The sequence below is a fragment of the Rhamphochromis sp. 'chilingali' genome (assembly GCF_963969265.1).
Source record: "Rhamphochromis sp. 'chilingali' genome assembly, chromosome: 12".
Taxonomy (NCBI): Eukaryota; Metazoa; Chordata; class Actinopteri; order Cichliformes; family Cichlidae; genus Rhamphochromis; species Rhamphochromis sp. 'chilingali'.
The window spans coordinates 4,567,080-4,591,171 of NC_137939.1; the positions used below are offsets into that span (position 1 = coordinate 4,567,080).

The 24,092-nt window shown below is 40.8% G+C and overlaps 1 protein-coding gene across 2 annotated transcripts; it reads left to right on the forward strand.

Annotated features, from left to right (window-relative positions):
• The first annotated feature begins 4,325 nt into the window (after positions 1-4,325).
• Positions 4,326-12,906, forward strand: eno1a (enolase 1a, (alpha)). 2 transcript variants are annotated; one of them, XM_080898813.1, is made up of 12 exons: positions 4,326-4,452; positions 6,489-6,583; positions 8,921-9,016; positions 9,137-9,195; positions 9,923-9,992; positions 10,310-10,443; positions 10,590-10,812; positions 11,184-11,381; positions 11,748-11,949; positions 12,030-12,138; positions 12,239-12,297; positions 12,389-12,906. In XM_080898813.1, exons 2-12 carry the CDS (start codon positions 6,499-6,501, stop codon positions 12,450-12,452), a joined length of 1,299 nt encoding a protein of 432 aa, XP_080754939.1. In that variant the 5' UTR covers positions 4,326-4,452; positions 6,489-6,498; the 3' UTR covers positions 12,453-12,906. The 2 variants fall into 2 exon arrangements, with proteins under 2 accessions (XP_080754939.1, XP_080754940.1); XM_080898814.1 differs by lacking the exon at positions 9,137-9,195 and adding an exon at positions 9,493-9,551 and having other exon boundaries at positions 4,391-4,452.
• The last annotated feature ends 11,186 nt before the right edge of the window (positions 12,907-24,092 follow it).

Genomic DNA, 24,092 nt, shown 5'->3' on the forward strand with positions numbered 1-24,092 from the left:
ATTATTAAAGAAGAAAATTTGAGTTTCTGGGTTTTACTGTTGATTTTAAACAAAGTTGATGGACTGAGTAGCCGCTGAGTAGTTCTGAGGAATCGAAGAGCTAAACGGAAACAGGAAGTGAAACAGTCAACGAGGGAGAATATCACAACCTGGGTGTCCAAACACTAATGAGTCACCTCTGGACTTAAAAAAAAGTCATGGCTGAATCATTTTTTAACTCTTTCAAGAATTATCGTGCCCATAATTATCCTCTCAGGGATCAGTGTATACAGAAGTCTTGTTTCACAGTTTGAGCATTTTCTGATAAATGAGGAAAACTAATGACCTTTGAACTGTTACAGGTGCTTTCACTGAAACACCTATAGTGCTGTGCAAAAGTCTTGACCCACCATCATTTCTTCATATTGGAAAATGGAAATATGTGCAGCAGTTAATTAAGACATGCACAAGCATACATACAAATACAATATGTAAGGCAAAAACACAATTCTAAAGAGCTTGAAAGTCAATATTTGGTGTGACCACCTTTATTATGCAACATAGAAGCTCTCATAGGCAAGGTTTCTTGTCATTTCTTCCAGCGACTGCACTTCCTGAGATGACTGAAGAAGGTGCGCCTCCCCAAACCCATCCTTAACACCTTCTACAGAGGCACCATAGAGAGCATCCTAACCAGCTGCTTCACAGTCTGGTATGGAAATTGCCATGCATCGACCACAGAGCCCTCCACAGGTTTGTGGGGACCGCTGAGCACATTATTGGCAGCTCTCTAGTCTACAGGATATTTACACCTCACACTGCATTCGTAAAGCCACTAGCATCATGGTTGACATCACCCCTCCCTCCAACTGTTTATTCCTCTTCCATCCGGGAGATGACACTCCAGCATCAGGAGCTGGTCGGTGAGATTGTGCAATAGTTTTTTCCCCCCAAGCAGTCCGGCTCCTGAACACCATGCTGCCTCCTCCACACTGGACTCTCTTCTCCAGACACTTCTTGGACTACATAACACTCTCCTCTCACTTCCAATACTTGCACTACTCTGTATTGCACTGTTCCACTCTGTCTCTGTACTATTGCATTTATTGTATTTATTCTGTGTACTATTGTATATATTTATTCTCATTCTTTTCTATTTCTTATTCTATTTCTATTCAGGCACAATACTGTTGTACTTATTCTTAATTTATCTTATTTCTTTATAGTTGTATATATGTAATTTTTATTTTTATTTTTTCAGTTTGCACCTTTGATCCAGGAGGACGATATTTCGTCCCATTGTATACTTGAGTGTATATTGTTGGGTTGACAATAAAACTCTACTCTACTTGACTTTAAGCAGTCTTCAGGAATATTTCTCCAGACTTCTTGAAGCACATCCAAAGCTCTTCTTTGGTTTTTGGCTGCCTTTAGATGATCCCACACTGCTTCAATAATGTCGAGGTCCAGCTCTGGGGGGAGGCCTATCCATAAATTATAGACTTCCATTGTGTGTATTTCTATAATGGTATGCTTTTACTGCATGCTTGGGATCATTCTCATGCTGAAAAAATTAATCTGTTGCAAATCTAATGCTTTCCAGATGGTATTGCACGGTGGCTCATAAATGCACAATAACTTTCTGTGTTCATAATTCTACCAATTTTGACAAAATCCCCAACACTACATGACAAGGCATCCACCTTGTTTTACAGATGGTTACAGACATTCACTGCTGTCAGCTCTCTCGACTTTCTTGGTATATATTGAGAACAGATTTGATTCATCTCACTATAAGACCTGTGGCTACTGATTTTTTTAGCCCAGTTCTTGTGTAATTTGGCATACCTCAGCCCTGCTTGACTTCCATAAGAACAGCTTCTTGACAGTCACCCTTCCACTGAGACCGTTTCTGATGAGGCTTCAGTGAACAGTAGATGGATCAATTGAAGGGTCATGAATCCCTGAGGTCCTGTGTCAGTTCTTGATGACATGACTCCCAGATGTTTTTCATACTCAGTTGTCTGCAAGCCATGCTGAGATAAGCTATGTTTTTTTGGCTAACACTTTTTTGGTTTTTTTTCTTTTAACACTTTTTTGTTAGAAGAAGTGTTAGCCGCTTCTAGCTACTTCTCCCAAGATAACGCAGTCTGCGTTATCTTGGGCATTTTTTATAGATTCGGCAGAAGAAATGGAAACACATTATGTTTTGGGCTCCAGCTCCCATGCATGGAGTGATGGTGTGTTCTTGTGACAGGCTGCTAGTAACAGGGTGCCTAAAGATACAATCTAATATTGTTTTCTAGCTAAATTGTGTGTGTCGCGAAATCAATCAATGCAGAGCAGTGAAACAAACCACAGAGGCCCCAGAAAAGTGCAATCAAACGATGAGTTTATTAACACACAGGAGAGAAAACATCAGCATATGTCTTCTGACAAAAATACATGTTGAGAACACTTTTAAAGCAGTGAGGTATCCGCCCCTCCATGGCGTAAAAATAGGTTAAAGACGTTAGTTAAAGTAAATGGTACATCTTAGATGGCTATAAACAGACCTAGAACTTCTCATTTCTATAACACCTTCCAAACAAGGCAATAACTTCAAGCCTTCAGGGTCTCTGAGGGCTGGTTGTTGACTCCGGTCATCTGTTACCAAGTAGACTAAAATGCAGTTAGAAGCTAAATGAGTTAAGGCCTCAGGCCTGGCACATTTCTAGATTATATGTGTATTGTAAGCATGTATTGCAGTTATCCTTCTATGCTCTAGTCTTTAACACAATAGATTGTGAAGACATCGCGCTTCACAAAGCTTAAGACCCTCTGTAGACTAAGCAACAACTCTGAATGAGCACAAATACTATGCAATGTGTATGAAATACTTCTGGCCGTACCTGTAATAAAAGTTAACATAATGGAAGGATCCTTAAATGAACATCTTCAATAAACAACTTTAATGCAATATCAATACTGTGAGAAATATTATTAAATGGAATAATGCTGTAAAGAATGTTATTAATGCAATTATATTGATGCAGGTTATATGGCAGCAATAAAAGAATTTCTGTATCTCCACGTGTGTTATATAAACACAGTACTGGATAAGTTAGGTGAACAGCATGGTTTAGGTACCTTTTTATGCTTGAATGATGGGTTAGTGTTAATTGACTTAGCAAACAAACAAAAAATACTAATCTGAAATGATAAGGTGCAAGAGTGGGTCTGAAAATGAATTTAAAAAAGCAGCCAATGTCCAAAGGAAAAAATGTAAATGCCTTCTGAAAGACTGGAAAACTACTGCTCAAGATTTCTTTTAAAAAATTACTGGCTGCTTGGAAGTAAAATGTTTTCTTGTTTTGTTTTTTTAAATAAAGGCTGGCTTAAGACTTTTTTTATTTTAGAATTTGAAGTCTTCTTGGATACAATTTCCTTCCATCTAACGTAAATAAATGTCATTCACAACTGAAAATATCTGCTGTTCAGTATCTGAGCAGCAGATGGCGCACTTGCACATGAGTGCCACACTGACCGTCTCAAGGTCACTGCAGCAGGCTCTCACCATCACGCTCTGATCTGTCATGGGTGCTGCATTCCCTCCACTGCGCAGCTGCATGAACCCACGTCGTGAAATGACGAGGAGTCACAGCACAGACGTGTGGGGGAAACCCGGTACTCACTCATTCATGCCGTGATTCATTACTGCAGTCTTGATATTGATAACTAGTGCAGCCAATCTTTTAAATGTATACTGTGGATATCCAAGTTTACACCTTCTAACTCAGTGCCAGGACTAATAAAATCTTCAAAAAATTCTATATAGTTAAGTAAGAAGACTTTCAGCCCTGATGGTGAATTACCATTTCTATTCTGAGGTGCCTGCTGCAGTCTCTGTAACCCGCACGATGGCTCACTGTGGACTGGGTCTTGTGTAAAATGCATGCGCCCCAAATTTGCCATTCATTTATGAAATCCTTGTGGGGGAAAAGTCGTTGCCAGGAAATGTGACCGTAAGTGACGTGTCCAGCAGCGAAACACCCCACCGGAGATCCCTGCCTGCTTTTCTGCACGTACTCATCTCTGCGTCATCTTTCCGCATTGCAACCGACTCTTTCATTCTCGCAAAAAAATAAAAATAAAAAATAAAAAATAAATTTCCCAATAGACATCTCTATTAGAAACGCACACTTTATCGTTGACTGTCTACATGCTGATTTTATTAAGGTGATGCTGAGGTTTTAAAACAAATCCGCATCCTCTTCATTTTCAAGGTCTGCCTCCTGACGGTGGTGAACGTGCGTCGCCTCTCGCAACCGTCTGCACTCGTGAGTGAGCTCCAGCCAATGGCGTTGCGCCGTTTCTCAGTTTCTTCCTGATTCCATTCGCTTATCATCCAACCCGAAGCGTCACGAGCGCCTTCTCTGCCTGCCCGCACCAGAGAGAGACAGCTTCGTCCTTGCACACAGTTAGGCCGGAAAGGTAACTCATTTCAATCTCTTTTGGCTTTTTATTCATACTTTTAAGTCATTATGATGATGTTCGTGATTTAAAGGGCCTATTCTAATGACAGCGTTTATTAATATAAAGTTTTTTAGTTTTCATATCATAGTCTAAAGAGTGCTCTTCATCCTTGATATCCTCGAAGTCTTGTCCTTGTGTTAGCTTACACTTCGGGCCCTTATTTCTCATTTATACGCCCACTCATTAAACCCCATTGATGGGTCGGTGGCTCACAGGCTGGAGCAGTTTGTAGCCCACTGTCTATTTTTAAACCACTGCCGTCAGCTGGCGAGATGTCTGTCCATTTAGAGCTGCAGTGTGTGGAGGAACAGGGCGTCATGTTGCAAGCCCAGCTTCCTGCAGCCTGTGTTTGCTGTTTGTTATTAAAGAATCACTTTTAGGGCTGTTTTTGCCTGATAACCTCAAACGTGCGCCACTTCAAGCATTCTACGCTGGCTGAGGCTGTGGGTAAGCTACCAGTTGCTTGCATCAGACTGGAGGTGTGTCCACCGAGTAAAGGAAAATTACCGTGTGTAGCAGGATTACACGACCTTTAATGTCTCATTTTTCCCCTTCAAGTGAATTTGAGTCATTTCTGTAGCCTCGTAGTATTTTTATGAATCACTCACTCGGTAGGTTATAAGATTACTGATGCAGCTTTAAAAGTTTTTTTCAGGTTTCAGACTAGTGTATATGTAGGAGGCTTGCAACACACATCAAGTTTCAATCCTTAATTATTCATTTTTCTCCAGGTGCCATTATACTCTCAGCTTACATGTTCGCTCCCGGAGTTTGCAATGACCGTGCACCAAAAACAGCAAGATTACCAAATATTAGCTATTCACGTGGCATCCACTGCTTATTATATTGCAGAATTTTTGGTAGCTACAAATATGATGATTAGTTATTTGCTCCAAGAAGGCTAAAATGTATGAAGTCATATCAAATATACTTTCTATATGACTAGCTGTCAAGAACCCAAAGGGTATTTAGCCTGCATGAGGATGGATGATAATTGATGGATTATCCAGTTGATAGCATTTTGTGTAACTCGAGAAATATTAACCTTTGAAGAAAAAAAAAACTAACATGCTGGTAAAACACAGGAAATCTTACCAGCGACATGCCTATTTAAAATGGCATAAATCTTTAATTTGGTTAGTCAAAAGGTCCCCAGAAGTTATATAAATGATTTTATGTACCTAAAGATTTTTTGTAGGCGCATGCAATTGTGCTTCATCACTGTCACCTCTGGTAAATTTCCACACAGATCTCTGGGGACAGAGGATTTTCCATTGTTTCTGCACTCTGACACAGCTTTCCAGGCTGAACTCGGGAGTTCATTCAGGCACTCAGTATGTGCAGATGTGCAAGGCAATAATTGGAATTGGGCCACGTTGGATAAAACCAATGTAAATCAATAGTGCTGCAGGCATCATGGGCAAACAGTCTCTCTTAAAACCTTCTCTGACCTCTGCTCCTGAAATTTCACGAGATAATGAAAGGCTCCATGAGATTAGACCACATCTCGTGCCTGTAATATCATTGCAGTGAAAGCAAAAGAAACAAAAAGAAGTCAAATAGGTTTTCTGCTAGGTCACTCTCTTATTGTCACGTACAGGGATTTTTTTTTTTTTTTGCAAACATTTTGCAATGCTGTTTTATAGTCTGATGTAATAAGTAAACTAAAGGAACCCATACAGATTTTCCTCACTGCAGTAGCCACGCCTGTCTGCTATTACCTCTGCCCTCGCAGCCAGTACACATCAGTTTAGGTGGTCTGCACAGCCATATACTTAATTAGAGAACCATCGAGAAGATTTATTGCTGTTTTCTCTGAAATCCATCTTCAGATTATTTACTTGTTATTGTGAGTGTGTCGCCGTGTATCCCAAGTTTATTGCCACCTCTCTACTCAACGCTTTAATTCGTAAGTAGAAGCTCTAAAGGGGCCCGTCTGCTTGACCTGTGAAGGAGTCCTACACTAATCCCTCTTACATTTGTTTCTTCTGCAGATCCAGAATCATGTCTATCCTGAAGATCCACGCTCGTGAGATTTTTGACTCCCGTGGCAACCCCACTGTGGAAGTTGATCTTTACACTAAGAAAGGTACTGTATGGATAAACTACATGCTTTCTTGGACTCGTTTTATATGAATTAAAGGCTTAAGAAGAGAAAGGTTCTTTTATACCTTGCAGCTTGTAAAACCTGATCTTCTAGTCAGTGGTGGCACGGCTCACAACCTAACGTGCATCTACAGTTAAATGCAAGACATTGTGAAGCCTTTGGCTGTGAACCACATGCAAACAGCTGCACTTGTCATGTCTATATTATAGTATGAGTACTGACTCATAGGCTATGCTGGAAAAAGTAAGCAAAACGTTTTCCTAACAACTGTTCCAAGTAAGGAAAGGAGACTGAGTGGGGCTTGTAGTGGTGCCCCCACCTTATGAATAAAGATGTACAAAATCTCTACAACCTGCTAAAAACCACATCTGACGATTGCAAAAGCATACCTACATGTTTCACAACCCTTCTGGCACAATGTTCTGTTGGCACATAAGACAGCAGTTGAACTTTTGGGCAAAAATATCACGTTAGGAGTTAAAGAACGATGAACACCCAATACAAAATCCTTATTCCAGCTTTAAAGCATGGTGGAGGGGGCCTCACAGTCTAGGCCGGCTTTGTAGCCTCTTGATGGACCACATTTTATGAGTAATCCTTTCAGGAAGTCTGGTGACGTAAAAGGGGGACTCATAAACCCACTTTCAAATGCATGTGTTTAACAGGTAAATTGAAATCGTGTATAACCTGCACATGAAATTATTGTCTGCTAACGTGTGTATTTAGGCAGTCAGACCAGCAACTTGGTAACCTACACTGTTGCCGTCTTCAGAGTGGCCCTCGCTGGATCAGATCAGATGATGGATGTGTGAAAATAGCTCCTGTAAAGTCACACTGCCTCTGCAGCGCTCTGTTACTGTAATGGTTCCTGTTTGGAAGCAGTTGTAGCTCATACAGTAGGTGCTTCTGGCAAACCAGCGAGTTGAGTTGAATCTTCATTTTATGTAAAGTACAGGTGTCAGGGAAATTAAATCTACAATTCACGTCCCTCTCCTTATTGTGTACCAGTTAAGATAGTTAAGCTGTTGACCATAAAGCATCCAAACGCTGCACTGTTCCACACGTATGCTGGAGGTTGAGATCAATTTTATTTTAACTAACTAAAGGGCCTGGCAAGGGTTTGAAGTTTTTTTTGGCAAGCTATTCTGTTATAAGAGCTCAAATAAAGGAACAGCTCAACCCAGTGAAATGTCCTGAGAATTTTAACGAAGCAACCTGAATGGTCATTGACACGGAAATGTGTGAAGCCGGCTACGCTGCCTTGAATGCACTGGTTTGAATAGATTGTCTGCCCTCTTCTGCTGCCCTTCTGTCTCTTCATTAGTTTTGGATGGTTGCTACGTGCTCCAGTTTACTGTAAATAGCACCCTTATTCTTCTTGGGCCCTTTTAAGTCCACCAGACTTGTTTTGACATCATTAACTGCACAGACCAAAGCGAGCGTGCTGCACCCAGAGTATGTCGGTCATAGTAACCGAGATGTGTTTTTGCACTGTTATGTAACCAGCTTCACAGTCATATTAGATAACCCACTATGCTTGTTGCCCATCATGCCATCTGTGTGATGGGCTGTTGGCACACAAAAAAAGGAATTCACTTTTACTGTAGGTACTTGAAGATTTGCTGATTCATTGCTTTTCTCTACGGCTCTCCTTTTTATTGTGTTCAGCCAGAAAGCTGTTAATAATGTGACCTGGATATTTGGCAGCATTCCCCAAAAGCATCCAGGTGATGTCTTGATGCAGATGATTCGTTAAGCTTGAACTCACTGCCTTGACAGTGGCTGTGTCCTCTTGTGCTAAGCCCTAAATCCCCTCAGACTCACACCATCATTGCCGCTTCACTGAGCAAGCTGAATAGATTTTTTTTGCTCTGCTCCAATTTCCAATCACTTGGGTGAATCTGAAATGGCTATCCTCTTATATATGGGTGTGGCTTGCTATCATCCCACAGATGCACTGCACATGCTCAGTTGGCCATCTGGCTTTGCCTGTTACATCACAGATTTTGCAGCACAGCCGTTACAACTTCCTCCCAACATGGTTTATTTCATTTTGGAGCAGGAGACGCCTTTAGCTGATACTCACTGCTGTCCCTTGTGTACCAAGTAGCCCCTCCTCTGCACTTGTTGTCCTAACAAACATGTTCCTCTTTGTGAAGACAGCATGTAGAAAGCACAAACCCAAAGTCAGGAAGTATGGTATAATGGTGAAATCAGATTTCAACATATGTCAAAGTCCAGGCAATCTTTTGTTGAATATCTGTGACGTGAAATAGCACTTAAAAGTAACAAATGTGAAATGTCCTCTGTGTCTCCAAGGTCTCTTCAGGGCTGCAGTTCCCAGCGGTGCCTCCACAGGCATCTATGAGGCTCTGGAGCTCCGTGACAATGATAAAACACGCTACATGGGCAAAGGTAAGACATCTCTATTTATTTTACAATCTTTTGTGCCATTTCCACTTTACATTCTGCTCTCTCGCTCCTCATCTTTTACTACTTCATTTCTGATTCCTACATCTCTCTCCCTCCTGTTAGGAGTCAAAAGAGCAGTTAAATATATAAATGATTTTTTGGCCCCTGCATTATGTAACCAGGTAAATAAAGTGTGGAGTAACGGAGTGACTCTTTACATATTGCCGTGCACAGCAGCATGAAAAATGAGTTTGGCTTTTGGAAACTAACCTCGTCGGGCACAAGCAGATGATCACAGATCTAAGAATAAAGGGAAAAAAATAAAAGAGCAAAATAATCACTGGGTAAATTACATTTTACCACTAATTGCTCACTCACACACTGTCTCATACAATTGGATGCTCTGTGGTCATCTGTCTCGCCTACTCTGCATGGTCTTCTTCTGTCTGAGTCAGTCATGGTCTGCTTGTTCCTTGCAGGTGTCTCAAAAGCAGTTGACCATATCAATAAAACTATTGCACCTGCACTGGTTAGCAAGGTAGGACCATTTATTGTTTGACTAATATAACTGTGTTCTAGTGTCAAATGAATTGTGTTAAGAAGTTAGAAATGCAGCAGTAAATGAAAACACAAAAGTGTGTTATTGGTAGCAGTAACTGGGAAATGCATAACTGTATGCACTGAACAGTTTGTTGTGACTGAATTCTACATTAACCTCATGATATACCCAAAGCATCTATAAACCCGTCTATACTAGCAGAACTTCAGTAAAATAACTGACATGGTTTGATTACTCTAACATCTTTGTAGTGTGATCTAATGAACTATTGATTTAGAAATAAACCAGTTTAAGTTCAGCCTCTTTCCCCACCCAGTCCAATTAAACCTGTCATGTTGTGTTTAATCCAGGATGTGAACGTTCTGGAGCAGGAGAAGATCGACAAGCTGATGCTGGACATGGATGGCACTGAAAACAAGTGTAAGATACCAGTGTACTTTACAATATTTTGTGAGGACACATGTATAAATAAAAATATTTAAAGATATTTTTGGTAAATATTGGGCAGTGCATAGGACCATTTAAACAGTATTTCTGCTCCAGTGATGGTTATTTGTTTGTAACCTCCTGAAAGTTTTCAGTATGGAATTGCATATATTGTGTTTGGAGATTTTAATTAAACAGTGTCTAAACCTCAAAAATCCAAAAATGCTCTCCACAAACAATGGAGAACATCACAAGCTATGTCTTGACAGTATATATTATATTGTGAATTATTTGTGTTTACTATCCTGCAGCTAAGTTTGGTGCTAATGCCATCCTGGGCGTCTCCCTGTCTGTGTGCAAGGCTGGTGCTGCAGAGAAGGGCGTTCCCCTCTACCGCCACATTGCTGACCTGGCTGGCAATCCTGAAGTCATTCTCCCAGTTCCTGTGAGCGTCATAGCACAATTATCCAAGGCCTTTTACACTTTATTGATCAATAGGCCTCATAGACCATTAGTATCTAATTCAAAGGGTCATTGTATTCATCCATGATTGCATTAGGCTAAAAGCTGGTCCTCTCTGCTTCCTTTCAGGCTTTCAATGTCATCAATGGTGGCTCCCATGCAGGCAACAAGCTGGCTATGCAGGAGTTCATGATCCTGCCCGTTGGTGCTAGCAGCTTCAAGGAGGCCATGCGTATTGGTGCTGAGGTCTACCACAACCTGAAGAATGTCATCAAGGAGAAGTACGGAAAGGATGCCACCAATGTAGGAGATGAGGGTGGCTTCGCCCCCAACATCCTTGAGAACAAAGAAGGTTAGAGAAGTAATCAGCTATAACAGTTATTTCACACAGAGTAAATGGTTATCTTTGCAAACATTTAGAGTCAAAAGTTGTTACTGTACACCTTGAATATTCCTAAAGGGTGTGTCTTGAAAGCATTGAATTCTTAGAGCTTCCAGGAAAGTATCTCCACTTATGTCACTGCTGAAGTTGACATACGGTTTCTAAATTAAGGTCTCAACTCAGTACTGCTAGCATGAGCCTCCAGTGTCAGGTCAATGTGCTGATATGGCAGCTGTCCTAGTTGTGCAGAGCTTTCAGTGGTGACTCATTTTTCAGAATGAAAACTTTGATTTAATTGTCGACAAATGCAGTCACCCTTTTATTGTATGTTGTTTTATCAGCTCTGGAGCTGCTGAAACATGCCATCGCTAAGGCCGGCTACTCCGATAAGATCGTCATTGGCATGGATGTAGCTGCTTCTGAGTTCTACAAGGGCGGCAAGTATGATCTGGACTTCAAGTCTCCCGATGACCCTAACCGCTACATCTCCTCCGACAAGCTGGCTGACCTATACAGGAGCTTCGTCAAAGATTACCCCGGTGAGTTTTAAGTAGATACTTTTTTGTCGTTGTTTGTTTTGTTTTGTTTTATTCAGTGAGTACTGCTCCATGACATTTGAATCCTCATCAGATCATAATGCCCTGTTGCAACTCTATCCATAGTTGTTGCACATGAATGATGTATAGATATGCTCTGCATGTCTATGCAGAGAATCATACATGCCATGCATCTGCAAAATGCATTGTACACTGTCGTCAAAAGCAGAGCAGTTACAAACTTGTTTCTGCTGCCACCAAGTGGCCAACAAAGAGAATAACCAATTTAAGGTTTTAGGTTTCTGTATTTAAAAAAACCCTGTCAGATTAGCCTTTTATTGACTGAATCATTAATTCCTATCCTAACAGTGGTGTCCATTGAGGACCCTTTTGACCAGGATGACTGGGAGGCATGGACCAAATTCACAGCCAGTACCAGCATCCAGGTTGTGGGTGACGATCTCACCGTTACCAACCCCAAACGCATCTCCAAGGCTGTGTCTGACAAAGCCTGCAACTGCCTGCTGCTTAAAGTCAACCAGATCGGCTCCGTCACAGAGTCTCTGCAGGCGTGAGTGTCCACAGCACTGCAACACAATCCCACTCATTTACATAAAAGTATTAGTTGGCTTATTGGGTCTTCTCTTTTAGCTGCAAGATGGCCCAGAGCAATGGCTGGGGTGTGATGGTCAGCCACCGCTCTGGAGAGACAGAGGACACCTTCATCGCTGACCTTGTGGTTGGTCTCTGCACTGGACAGGTAAAACTATATCTTGTTGTTTCAAAGCTGACTTTACACTTAGTCAGGTAGTTGCTTGCATGTTACAGACTTGCTCTTATGTGTCTTTATTCCTTCCCAGATCAAGACGGGTGCACCTTGCCGATCTGAGCGTTTGGCCAAGTACAACCAGCTCCTCAGGTGAGTCCCTTCTAAAAACATGCACATTACCGTTGTTGTTTTACAGTTACATGGAAGTCCACTTTAACCAACCATGATCACTGTCTTTTAGGATTGAAGAGGAGCTTGGCGACAAGGCCCGTTTTGCTGGCCAGAACTTCAGACACCCCATCTGAGCTGGTCTTCCTCCTTGGGCCTCTGTGTGTTCATTGCTCATATATAATCCTCACACATACAGTATACGCCACACTAGGTTGCCTACCCTGTTAAAGAGAAGATGGAGAGAAACACCACTGACATCTAAGGTCTAAGTCTGTGGCGTAGGGAGGGGACAGCACGTCCCAGTGAAGTCACAGTTCAGCTCATCTTCAATCTCTGCTTTAGTTCCTGAATAGTGTTGGTCCTTGTGTTTTTGTCTGTGTAACTGTGTGAGAGATTTTTGTTCAGCTTTTCGTGAGTTGTAGTGAATTAGGTCCTCTACTGAGTAAATGAGCTACTGTAACATTAGTGAGGCTCTGCTCTAAGCATTGGTAAGACTGTTGTATGTGCAATGTATCGCATCTGACGAGGTCTTGTGTCGATGTACAAGTCTGCAGAAACGTGTAATAAATAATATAGTTTGAAAAGTTATTCTGAAGTTTTAATTTTGTTTCACTTAAATGCTTTATTATGAAATTATTAACACACACTAAATGCACAATGGCAAGAAAACTCCCTGAAACAGTTGTGAAATTGTTGCCACTTATGCTTACTGCATCTCATAATGATGGTCACTGTAACAGTTCATTAATAATTCATAACTTTCCTTCAAAGAAAGTCAGAGCATCTACAGTAAACGGCTTGTGCTCCATAACTGCTCCTACCTATGTGGCGTAATCTGAAAGCCACCAAGAAGGCGAAATATGAGCCCAGAGCTGTAGGGCGCCATTTGTTGGCCCCTGGGTAAAAGAATCCAGAAGCTCGAAGCAGCCTCTTTCTCTACTGAGCCTTGCCAAGATAAATGAGACTCTTTTCACCAGGGGTATGGTACCGCAGGGGATTGCCAGCTGGGTTTGTGCCACACCAATTTACTTTGTGTGAGCCCTTTCTGAACCTGCTTCCATTGTTTAGGTGTCACCAAGGAGATGTATTACAAATCACTGATACAAAGACGCTACCTGTCACACATTGCAGACTCTGTCAGCTGAACCACTTGGCAAGAATTGCGTAAGTTTAATCATTCTCACACTTAACCTTAAATAAATGTTTTTCACACAAAGTTAATCCTCTAAGAAAGTAAATGTGGGAGACTGTAAAGTGATATTACAGCGTGAATTATACCCAATGTTTTCCTTTTAGACCTGCTCCCTCTAGTGTTCAGATGAAACGGTGCACCTTTCTGAAAAAGGTAGAGTCTTGGCACTCAATTAAATTCAAACGTGAGCACATGAAAAGTTGAAAAATTAAACAGTGTTAAGCCAATTAAACAAAATGGCTCCGTGTTAATTCCAATTTCAAAATAAATCAACTTAGTAATTTTCATTCAAACGACAATAACCCCTAATAAATTAAAGTTTTGTAGCATCACATTTATTTAGGAAAGAAAAAACTGTTTTATATTCTAAAAGCAAAACTCATATTTGTTCTGAGAAAAAATAAACAAACTTGTGGCTTCAGATGTAGCTGAATTTAACAGTAAAACTAATGAGCATTAAATGCACAGGACGCATAACTGTTAACTCTACCGGACATGAATTAAACTAAACTAAATAAATAATTCCAGTTCTCCAAATACATAATGTGCAGGTGTGGAGTGGACAGCAGCCCAGTGGAGGCAATTATATGGGATTAAACTGTGTTAATTTTGTGATCATCTCACTTGAAGAGTTATATGTCTCTTTTTTTTTTTTTTTACCTTTAATGTACTCTAGAATTAGTGTTGCATATGATCACATTTTCTATTCTATTCTAGTCTAGTCTAGTCCAGTCCAATCTAAAACATAATGACAAAAAATATATATATCCTAGTGCAGCTTTTCTATAAATGCATATAGTTAATCTGCTATTATTCTAAAGTCCTTACTGTATGTTATAGGGTCTAACGAGATATTCTATTCTGTTGTATTCCATAGTTCTTACCCTAAATTCAATTATTACAAGATGTGTTCTACTCTACTCTGTATCATAGCCTCTACTGCTTATTAAAGTGTCAGCAGCAGTATAATATTCTATTCTATTCTATGCTAAAAAATTATTATAATAAAAACTTCTTATAGTGCAGCTATTCAATAACTACAAATATTTACTCTGTTATTATTCCACAGCTCTTTCTGTATATTTAAGTGTTGAAAGAGGTATTCTATTCTATTTTGTCCTCTTGTATTGTAATCCACAGTTTCACTGTTAATATTCTACTGTACTCTACTCTAATAATAATAAAACAATTCTAGTAAAAATTTCTCCTATTCTATAAATGTATATAGTTACTCTGTTATGATTAAAGTGTCTAAAGAGCTATTCTATTCTATTCTATAATTGTAATAAGAACGTCTTCTACTGATGCTATTCTATGAATATCTCCAGTTACTTTTTTATTTCTTTCACAATTTCCTTTGTAACAACAAAATAGTAATCTTTTTATTCTATTCTGTTCTATTCTTAAGCAGTTTTATAGTTTTTTCCATATTGCTGCTATTGAATTTTGTTATTATTCTACATTTTTCCTTCATGAATAAAAACAGAATCTAATGTAACCATTCTATAAAAGTATATAGCTACTTTGTATACTTTCTTATTGTTTCACAATTTCACTGGCAATAACGAAACATAAAAGTAGAGTATTTTCCAGTATCCAGACCATTCTGTACTATTGTATTCTATTGCGAAACCTTACTATTGTTGCTTAAGTGAGATGTTTAAAAACACTATAACAGTGACAGACAAACATTGTATTCTATTTTCTATTCTATTCTATTTTATTTTGTGTATTTACACTAGGTTTATATCTATACAATACACAAAAAAGTCATTATTATATATATTATATTTTATTCTTATGCAGCATAGTATCAAGCTGTTTATCAGTTCAAGCAAAAAGTATGTGCAAATAAATGGTCTGTCAGCATTTTGTACTGATATAGTAACTGCCAAATTGTAGTCTTCCATTTCTGTCTTTATTTACAATATGCTTTATAATGTAACACTTAAATTATTTAACCGTAAATTAATTTGTCCCCATTTGAATTCTATCCTAATTTTCTGAGCTAAAGGATGAAGATGGACCAAGTGTTGCTACAGAATAGACATCCAGAGGACTCCCAGTGTCGCTGGATGTTTCCAGTTTTGGCCAGTGGGTGACGATATTTTACCGGTTGAACTTTGAGAACCCCCCAACTGTTCTCACCCCAAGATGAAGAAGGATGCTGTCATGCTGAGTGCCTCTCACATACACTAGTCTGAGCATCCCGGCAACGATTACTCTCTTTATTCTGAAGTCCATCATTTATGACAGCGTTATACCAAACGTGGTTCTCTCGGTTATAGCTATATAACAAACGATATACAGGTGGCACTGCAGCTGTTGTACTACTCTCTGTAGTGGCGACACTTGGCTAACTAACGTTGGCTAATTGCCCCTGCTGCTGTTGCTGCTGCTGCTGCTGCTATTGTTTGTTGTTGCATTCTCTCATCAAACAAATCACAGATGTTGTAGATCAAGCTCTTTAAGGTAAGTGCTGTGAGCTGCAATCAGCAGTCTTTTTGCATTTGATGTTCATCAGCAAACGAGGGAGAAATGACACAAATTAACGGAAGAGTATGTAAACGTTGGACTGTTAACGTACATCATCGCTTGGTAGCTATTTGGCTAATTTGCTTATTAGCATTAGCTAGCTAGTTAGCTGATAGACTTGGTTGCCCCTTGCTGTTGGTGTTGCTGGTTACTATGAACTAACATTAGCGGCTAGCGCCAGTGACTAGCACTGATTGGGAATGCCAGCTAGGAGCAGAGTAATGTCTGGATACAAACAGCTCGTTGGCACCGGTTATTACAGAGCCCGTCCAGTACACACAACACGACTTTAATTTATTAAACACTTTGTGGTATGACAGCACAGATAACATCGCAGTACCCCATAGCTTGCTTTTCCCTGTTTTGAAATACCCAGTGTGCTATGTCTTTTCCAGGGAATAGTCTTAGCCATTCAGCTATTGTCACTAGCCCTTGGAAACGTTAGCCAGCGAAGCTAACTAGCTGTCTTTTGTGTGTTTTGACTTGTGCTCAATTGTTGTTATCTAGATCGTAGTTCGTGGTTATTTAGGAGTGTGGTCTGGCCTGGTTTTAAACACCGGATGAGAGCACATTCGTGCTGCTGTGAGAAAATGAAAGATGTAATCTACACTGAAGATATTTGTCAACAAATACAACAGCCAGAAGTGGGTTTAAGACTTCACTTTCTCCTGAGAAAGTTGAAAGCATTTAAGAGACTACATCAGGTGAAGGTTTCTTGGTGTTTGGAGAGGTCATACTTTTTGTTTTTTATCAGGGGGCATTTTGTTTTTTGCAGCGTTAAGCCAAAGTTTGCAATTGCAAGTTTGAAAATAGTAAACAAACGAGTAGTGTTTGGCCACAAATATGTTGCACAATTCCTCCTTGAAAGGCAAGAGTTTCCAAATATTATGCAGTCCATGCACATTTTACTACCTCTAACTTTAAAAGAGAAGAACCAGCAGGAAAGTGTGTTTTTATTTTTATTGAGTGCTTGTGACTCATACTTGACTCTTTTACCTCACTGACTACACAGCCCTGAACAATTGAGGGCTTCACAATGCACGAAGAGAGCGCACTATAGTAAATGATCAAAGGAGTGTGAAAATTTCGTTTGCTCTGTAAATGCTACGCTATTTTCAGTCCACTGAAAGAGTCTAAATGAATTTAAGGACAAAACCTACGTTTCCTCACTTGTCAGAGTGGCACAGTGTTAGGCTGGGCATAGGGAAATCATCAATAAATGATCTGATATCCTGATAGCGATGCACTGTAAAACACACCCAGCACCACGTTAAGTTTAATGGTTTTACAAAGCTTGGTCTGGATAGGTTTTGTTACTTTGCTGCCACCACATCTATCCAGTCATTGCAGCTTGTTCAAGTCTCCTGATAGTGACGTGACACTGAACATAGAGGTCAGACAAACTTTGTGTGTTTGTTATAAATAGAGAATTTAGCAATAAAGCAATCTCAGATACAGCTATGTTGCCAGAAATGATTTGTGTCTATAGAGCATTACTTAAAGACTGAAGATTATTGTTGGTCATGTCTTTAGGAAAAAGGGGGAAAAAACTGGGATTTTGCTAATCCTTACATCTTGCATATTCCCATCTGATGTTTTGTTGGCTTTTCCTGCTGCCAGTAGCTTAGTGGTTTGTGATTTTCTTTAACTACCACTTAGCCTGTAAACTTGCTAGGCTAGGGTACAGAGGTCTGCCATTAGAGGCTATATGTTGATTACTACTTCAGCGCCGCTTTGGCTGAAAAGCACCTTAATGTTTGGTTTATGGTTTTTCTAAAACAATATGTTTTAGGTCCGGCCAAGAGAACAATTCAGAGTAGCAGAAGGCAGAAGATTTGTGCTGTTCCTTTTTTGATTCTTTCTGTCATGTTACTCGCAGAGCTGCTAAGTGGTCAGGGTGTTTTATAGTGTTTCAATTTGAGTGGGATCTCAGGAGCAGCAGTGGGTAAAATTACTTGGAGTCACCTATCCAATGACACACCCCGTCCATCGAATGTTAATCTAGCTGTGTGGCTGTAGTAGCAGCAGCAGCAGTGCCAGCAGAGTAATGATAAGAGAAGTGTAATAACCCTGCTATTTTCCTTTAATGACTAATACGCGTTTGAGTAATGGCAGCTTCCTGCAAATAATGTGTGGCAAAGGCCAGGCAATGCTGAGGAAAAGCCCGTTTCACTGTGCTCTGACGCCTCTTTTGTTGGATGATCTTTCAATACACATGCGCTGCAATTCAGTGTTTACATGCCGTGCTCAAACGGCATCTCGCTGTTGTCCTCTACTTTGTCGTATCTTCGTGAATCCCCATAAAGAAGGATTCTCCAAGTCTTGTCTCACAGCCACTTTATTGTCAGTGCTAGAGGTTTGTTTCTGCCGTGCTTGACGCCATTTGAAGCTGTCCATATGTGGCTATCGTGTATTTCACATTCAGAAAGGTTGGGGTTGTGTTTCAAAGAGGGGTGATTAGGCTGATTTATTGTTTTGTTCGAGGCCGTTCTGCTCAAGGGTTTCATATACAGTATTTGATTATGCTGGCGAGAGAGGTTGGTAAGCAGCGAAATGTCTTCTTTTAAAGAGCCGGCACAGGAAATGATGTGTAATCAAGCATCTACATGACATTTGTAATCAAGCAAGTGCATTGCCTTGTATTTATATTCTAATGACTGTGCACACTTGAAGCAGCATTAAGAGGATGCAGTGGACAAAGAAGGCAAGTGGATAAACTGATTTAGCTTTTTACTTTTACAGTGCTTGATATCAGTTTCTTTGCAAGATATCTGGTTGTTACATAGAAAATTAATGCTCTGAACAAAGGAGCAATGTTTGCTCAAAGACCGCTTGATGGGCCATTCAAGTGCTGTATATTCATTAAAAATAACAATCTGTCAGCACTTACTGACAGCACGCGCAACAAGCCAAGCTCTCTTTATTGTTCTCCGAAGATGTTTTTCAGTTCCCGTGCCAAGAGCTGGGTAATTGGCTGTAGCAAAGCCTTGCATGTGTTGTTTTAAGATATTGGACTGACACGCACAGGGCACACTGGCAGAAATGAGGCAAGCACACTCCCCTTTCCTCCTCCTCCTCTTGTTCTTCTTCCTCCTCCTGGCTTCTGCCAGCAAGTCAGAGGAGGCAAGATGCAGGATGTTGTTTTGTGTTCCCTGACAGCTTCCCTTCACCTCTCATAAGAGGAGATCCAAGCACGCCGCATCATATCTCATCTTTGTTTGATTCAGGCCTCTGCAGCTCCACAATTGTGCCAAGGAGATGGTATCAGCAAGCGCTGCTCGTGTTAACAATCGTGAGCTGTCTTGCTACATACTGCTGGTGGTATTTGATGTGATCAAATCTGCTTTCTGCACAAGCTCAGCCGTGGCGAAGTTGGTCTCACTTCATCTTTACAAACGCTGTGTGTTTCTTATTGGGCTGGGTTTGCGTTGACTCACATCTTAATTAATCAGATATATTTTGTCTGGTGTTATTGCTAAGCATCTCAAGATATGAAAGAAACTTTTCTACATATTTCATCGAGCAACTGTCAGTGCACTTTGTGCTTAATGTGCACAAGTGGTTGGACAGTGGAATTTGTAGAAATCGACTGCAAAAGGAGGCTTTAGTAGTATATGGGAGTTTTACGCATTTGCTGGTTTCCTGTGCGCGCTCCTTACTAATTACCATTTAAAACGCAACATGTAGGGACAGGCCTAGTTTGTCACTTTATTGGCATGACCTATTAATAGCACTTCATGCAAAAAAAAGAAGTGTGAATTAAAAAGGAAAGTTAAAAAAAAATAATAGTCAGCCATTTGCCATCACAGTAAAGGAGGAAAATGAAATGGTGTAGGATCAGCTGGCTGGCCCCTGAGGAGAAGGAGAGGGGGGGGGGTGATGATGATGATGAGGAGGAGGAGTACTTTGCTGCTGTGTGTGTCAGTGCTGATTAGGTAAGAGATTGCCTCATGTAATGACACGGCATGGCGCTAGTGGTGCAGAAACACAAACAATGCATACCAGTGTTTTTTACTGCGCACACTCCCTGCAGCCGCCTGCCTGAAGATGTTTATATAGACATATACACTCTAACCAGAATATTTCAACATCTTAGACAGAACCCCCCCCCCCCCCCCCCCCCCCACTCCCCGCTCCCTTTCTAGCGACACGCACATTTATTGCATCCGGGAGCCGATAGCCCTCTTTTCTTTTGTAGCACAGATGAAAGATGGGGGTGATTAAAGCAAAGGGGGCACAATGGAGCCTGTGCGGTTTCTCGATCAGTATATGCTGTTAGTATTGACAGCATTTATTTAGGCCTACATAACCCGCCAGTTTTATCTGTTTCTATCAGTTTAAACCTAAAGCAAAACGGAGCATGTCATAATTTCCTCCTGCTTGTGACGGTTAAGGTTTCTGTAGATGTGTTGGACCTATTATTATATACACAAGTGTGTACAGGGTTTTGATTCATTAGCTTGGTTATTAATAAATCTGCTTCAGGCTTAGATTCAGCATGATGTATCTTTTGATAAAATGATATGAAAGCATAAAGCAAAAAAATAAAACCAGACAAAAAACTGATTATGGTAAATGGCCACTACGTGATACTTTCAGGGAGCCACTTTGATTAGCTAGTCTAAGTGATGCAGTTGGTTTAATTGATTGTTTTATAGAGAGATGTGTCAATAACAGCTGTCTGCTGTCCAGACAAACATGCTTTTGTCATTAATTAAAAGTGGCCGTAATGGCTCGTTATGCTGTGTTTTTCTGCACAACACTGGGTATGCAGGACATTGATTTTCAACAGTGTGGATGAGACAAATTGCACATAGATCTTTTTATAATGTGCTGGCTGTGCCGCTCTGCCTCTGTGACTAACACAGATATCGCACTGATGTTGCGGCTAGGGCTGCCACAAACGATTATTTTGATAGTCAACTAGTCACCGATTATTTATGCGATTAGTCGACTAATCAGATCATCATCCACTGGACGTAAAACTACAGCTTATTGCACCAGCAGCATCTGCTCTTATATAACTATCTTACAGCTTTAAGCTTTTAAGGTGCTAACTAAAAATAAAGACAAGATGATAGTTTATTCAATTTTAATGAAAATTGCAGATTGTTTCGGTGAAGTTTAATAAACTCCTTGCTATCTAAAATATAACAGGACAACGGAGTATATTCTCCAGCATCTCACACTTCTGATAATCAGCTGTCTGCTTGACGTTTATTCAGCTGTGTAAAAACTATAACTTTAATCTCAGACAAACCGATTTACTCAGGAACAAATAAAATACAAAAAAAAAAAAGCCAAACAATAACATTTTTAATTTATCTAAGTGACTCATATATATTTAACCTGAGTAGCGAAAGACGGCGGTGGGTTTGAAAACAATTTGCCGGGAGTCCGGTGTTCTCACCGCGCTAGTGACCTAGCCCCCGGCTAGCTATCGAGCTAGTGGGTAACAGACGTCTCCGAAAACATCGGAGCGCTTTTGAAAATATGTGGTGTCCTGATAAACTGAGCCGATATTTGAGGTTTACACAGCTACATCTCGGCTGAAAATATGTTAAACGTTTATTTTGTGACCCAGAAAGAATAATAAGAGTAATATTAAAACTAACTAGCTGCCGCCATTGTTGGAAACTGAGCTGGGCCGCGCTATGAATTCTGGGACACAGCAGCTTCTTCTTCTTCTTCTTCGGGGTTTAACGGCAGCTGGCATCATTGTACATACAGTGCTGCCATCTTCTGTTTCAGTCCGTTATTACACTCTTAAATCCTGCTACTTATTCCTGCGTCTTTTGGGATCTTACAAAGCCTCAAACGACGCGTCGACTATTAAATCAGTCGTCGACGATTTTGATAGTCGACGTAATCGTGACTAGTCGACAAATCGTGGCAGCCCTAGTTGCGGCTACGGCTGCACACGAGGCACAGTTTGCAGGGCTGGAAAGCCTGTGAGTGATGTTTTAATGGAGACGGTCACGCAAGTCAGCGGTGATCTCAGGGTTCACACTGCCATAAGGAAACGACCCGGGTGACATTGTGGCTCTCCGCTCTCCTGTACACAAGATGCCTCGGGTAAACTGTGTCCTTGCTTGCCCTTGCAGGTTAGGAACACCTATTGAGCCTGCCGAGCCTTCAGTTTAGACACTGGGACTTTGAGCTGGATCGACTGGGTTTAAAGATGGACATCTTGTCTCTGTACCCCAGTTCCAGCAGCCGGCACAGAGAAAATGAGTTCTGAGGATTGGGTTTAGATTTGCCACTGTAGCACTTCCACTCTGATACACTCTAGCTACCATCAGGGGAAGGTTGTCAGAGAGAGCGGGAGCGAGAGGGAGAGAGAAAACAGCGAAGCACAGCAGTGCTATCTAATAGATCAATTTGTAATAAATCTGTTGCCTCAAGCTGTTGTTGTTCGCTTCAACTCAGTAAAAGGTGTCTGCGTTTCTCAGGCAAGAAAATGCTTGTCAGGCTGGGCATACAGAGCTATCAGTGAATAAGACGCGCCTAAAGCACAGTAAATCATTTTCTCTGTGCTCAGTTTACATAGGTCGAACACACGGCTCTTATCAGCGCATTCCATTGGCCAAAAAAGGAGGGTTATGACCAATCAATAGGGCTGAGCGCTGAAATCAGGAAGTAACGCTCCCCTCACATTAAATTTCCCCCCATTATCCAATATGAACCATTAATCATGATGAAGGAGCTATCGATTAGGCTATGAGCCAAGGTTGGTCAATTTATTTGCCAAAAGTCATTGAGTCGGGGCAAGGATGTGTCGACGAAGTGCCGATTTACAAAAACCAAGCGACAGAATTAAAACGACCCCATTATTATGACAACAGTTTGATCTTTAGGGTAACAAAAGAGCAGGCCTCTATAAAAACCACATGGGACCTCTCCGGCTCCTCCTCCACTAGCAGCCATATGGACCGTACTAATTGTGTTTTACGCCAACCATTTTCACCGATCCATCGGGGACTTGTGGAAGTGCTGTAGCTATAATGTCACCAGCAGTGGGCTGGCTCATGAAAGAAACATTAGCAAGCAAGATGAGAAGACAGGAAGGCAATGCACTGCAAGTGTACACAATTATTGATTTTATTCAAATGGAATCTGTGCTTTTCTGTTCAGAATCCGATGTCTTTTTAATAATGATTTCTATTATAGCTTTCCCTAGATGGAGCTTTTGTTTGAGAGAGGCATTCAGTTTAGTCTCACACTTGCACCTTGTCAGAAGGTGAAATCTAATATCTAGGCATGTTGCCAGTGTGTAAAGATATAGCTTTAAAAAGGAGACTTGTAATCCCTTGTATTATCCAGTTTACACCATAAATATGTTTTATCCAGTGATGTGATAGATTTGTTTGTTTTTTTGCACAGGGGTGGGGGGTCGGGGGTTGTGCTGAGCACTAACAGATCATCTTTCACTCATTTTTGTTTTATGGCTACACAAATGCTTAGGTTGAAGTATTTCCTTTGCCCTTCAGGCCAGGGAGTGGTTATAAAGCGTTTAGAGTGCCAAGTGTGACTGAGGCAAATCTGTGTGTGTTTTAATGTGTCTGTGGCATGCAATCATGAAAAGGGCACATCTATGGAAATTAGATCCCGTGAAAGAGGGGAGGAGCTTTGGAGCGGTGAAGGTGGGGAGGAGGGAGGGGGGAAAAAAACCACACTCTCGTTTCATTGTGTCCCCTCTAACAGTTTTCTTGTAATTATTGAAATTGATGTTTGCTGTGGAGCTGTAAATCTGCAAGATCTCCTGTTAATAAAGCGGCAGAGGCAGCCGAGCCGTTAGGCTGGGAAATAAAAGGTAATCAAGCCTCCAACATCCTGTCCCTCGCCCCAAAATGAAGCAGCAGAAATCCTAATTAACTGAGAGGATGAGGAGCTCTTACTACACTGCTTGGCTAGTCGATGCCAGAGCTCTGTGCTATACTGTAATGAAGATGCACTGCTAGTTTCCCCCAACCTCTCTTCTTTTTTTCCCCTCACTCTCTCCCTGCCTTCCAGCTCTCTCTATCTTGCCTGTGGTATTTTTCCCTCT

Coding starts and splice junctions, on each gene's coding strand:
- eno1a (XM_080898813.1), top strand. CDS start 6,499: ATGTCTATCCTGAAGATCCACGCTCGTGAGATTTTTGACTCCCGTGGC. Junction 9,196..9,922: donor CCCCTGCATTATGTAACCAG/GTAAATAAAGTG, acceptor TGTTTAATCCAG/GATGTGAACGTTCTGGAGCA. Junction 12,139..12,238: donor TTGGTCTCTGCACTGGACAG/GTAAAACTATAT, acceptor ATTCCTTCCCAG/ATCAAGACGGGTGCACCTTG.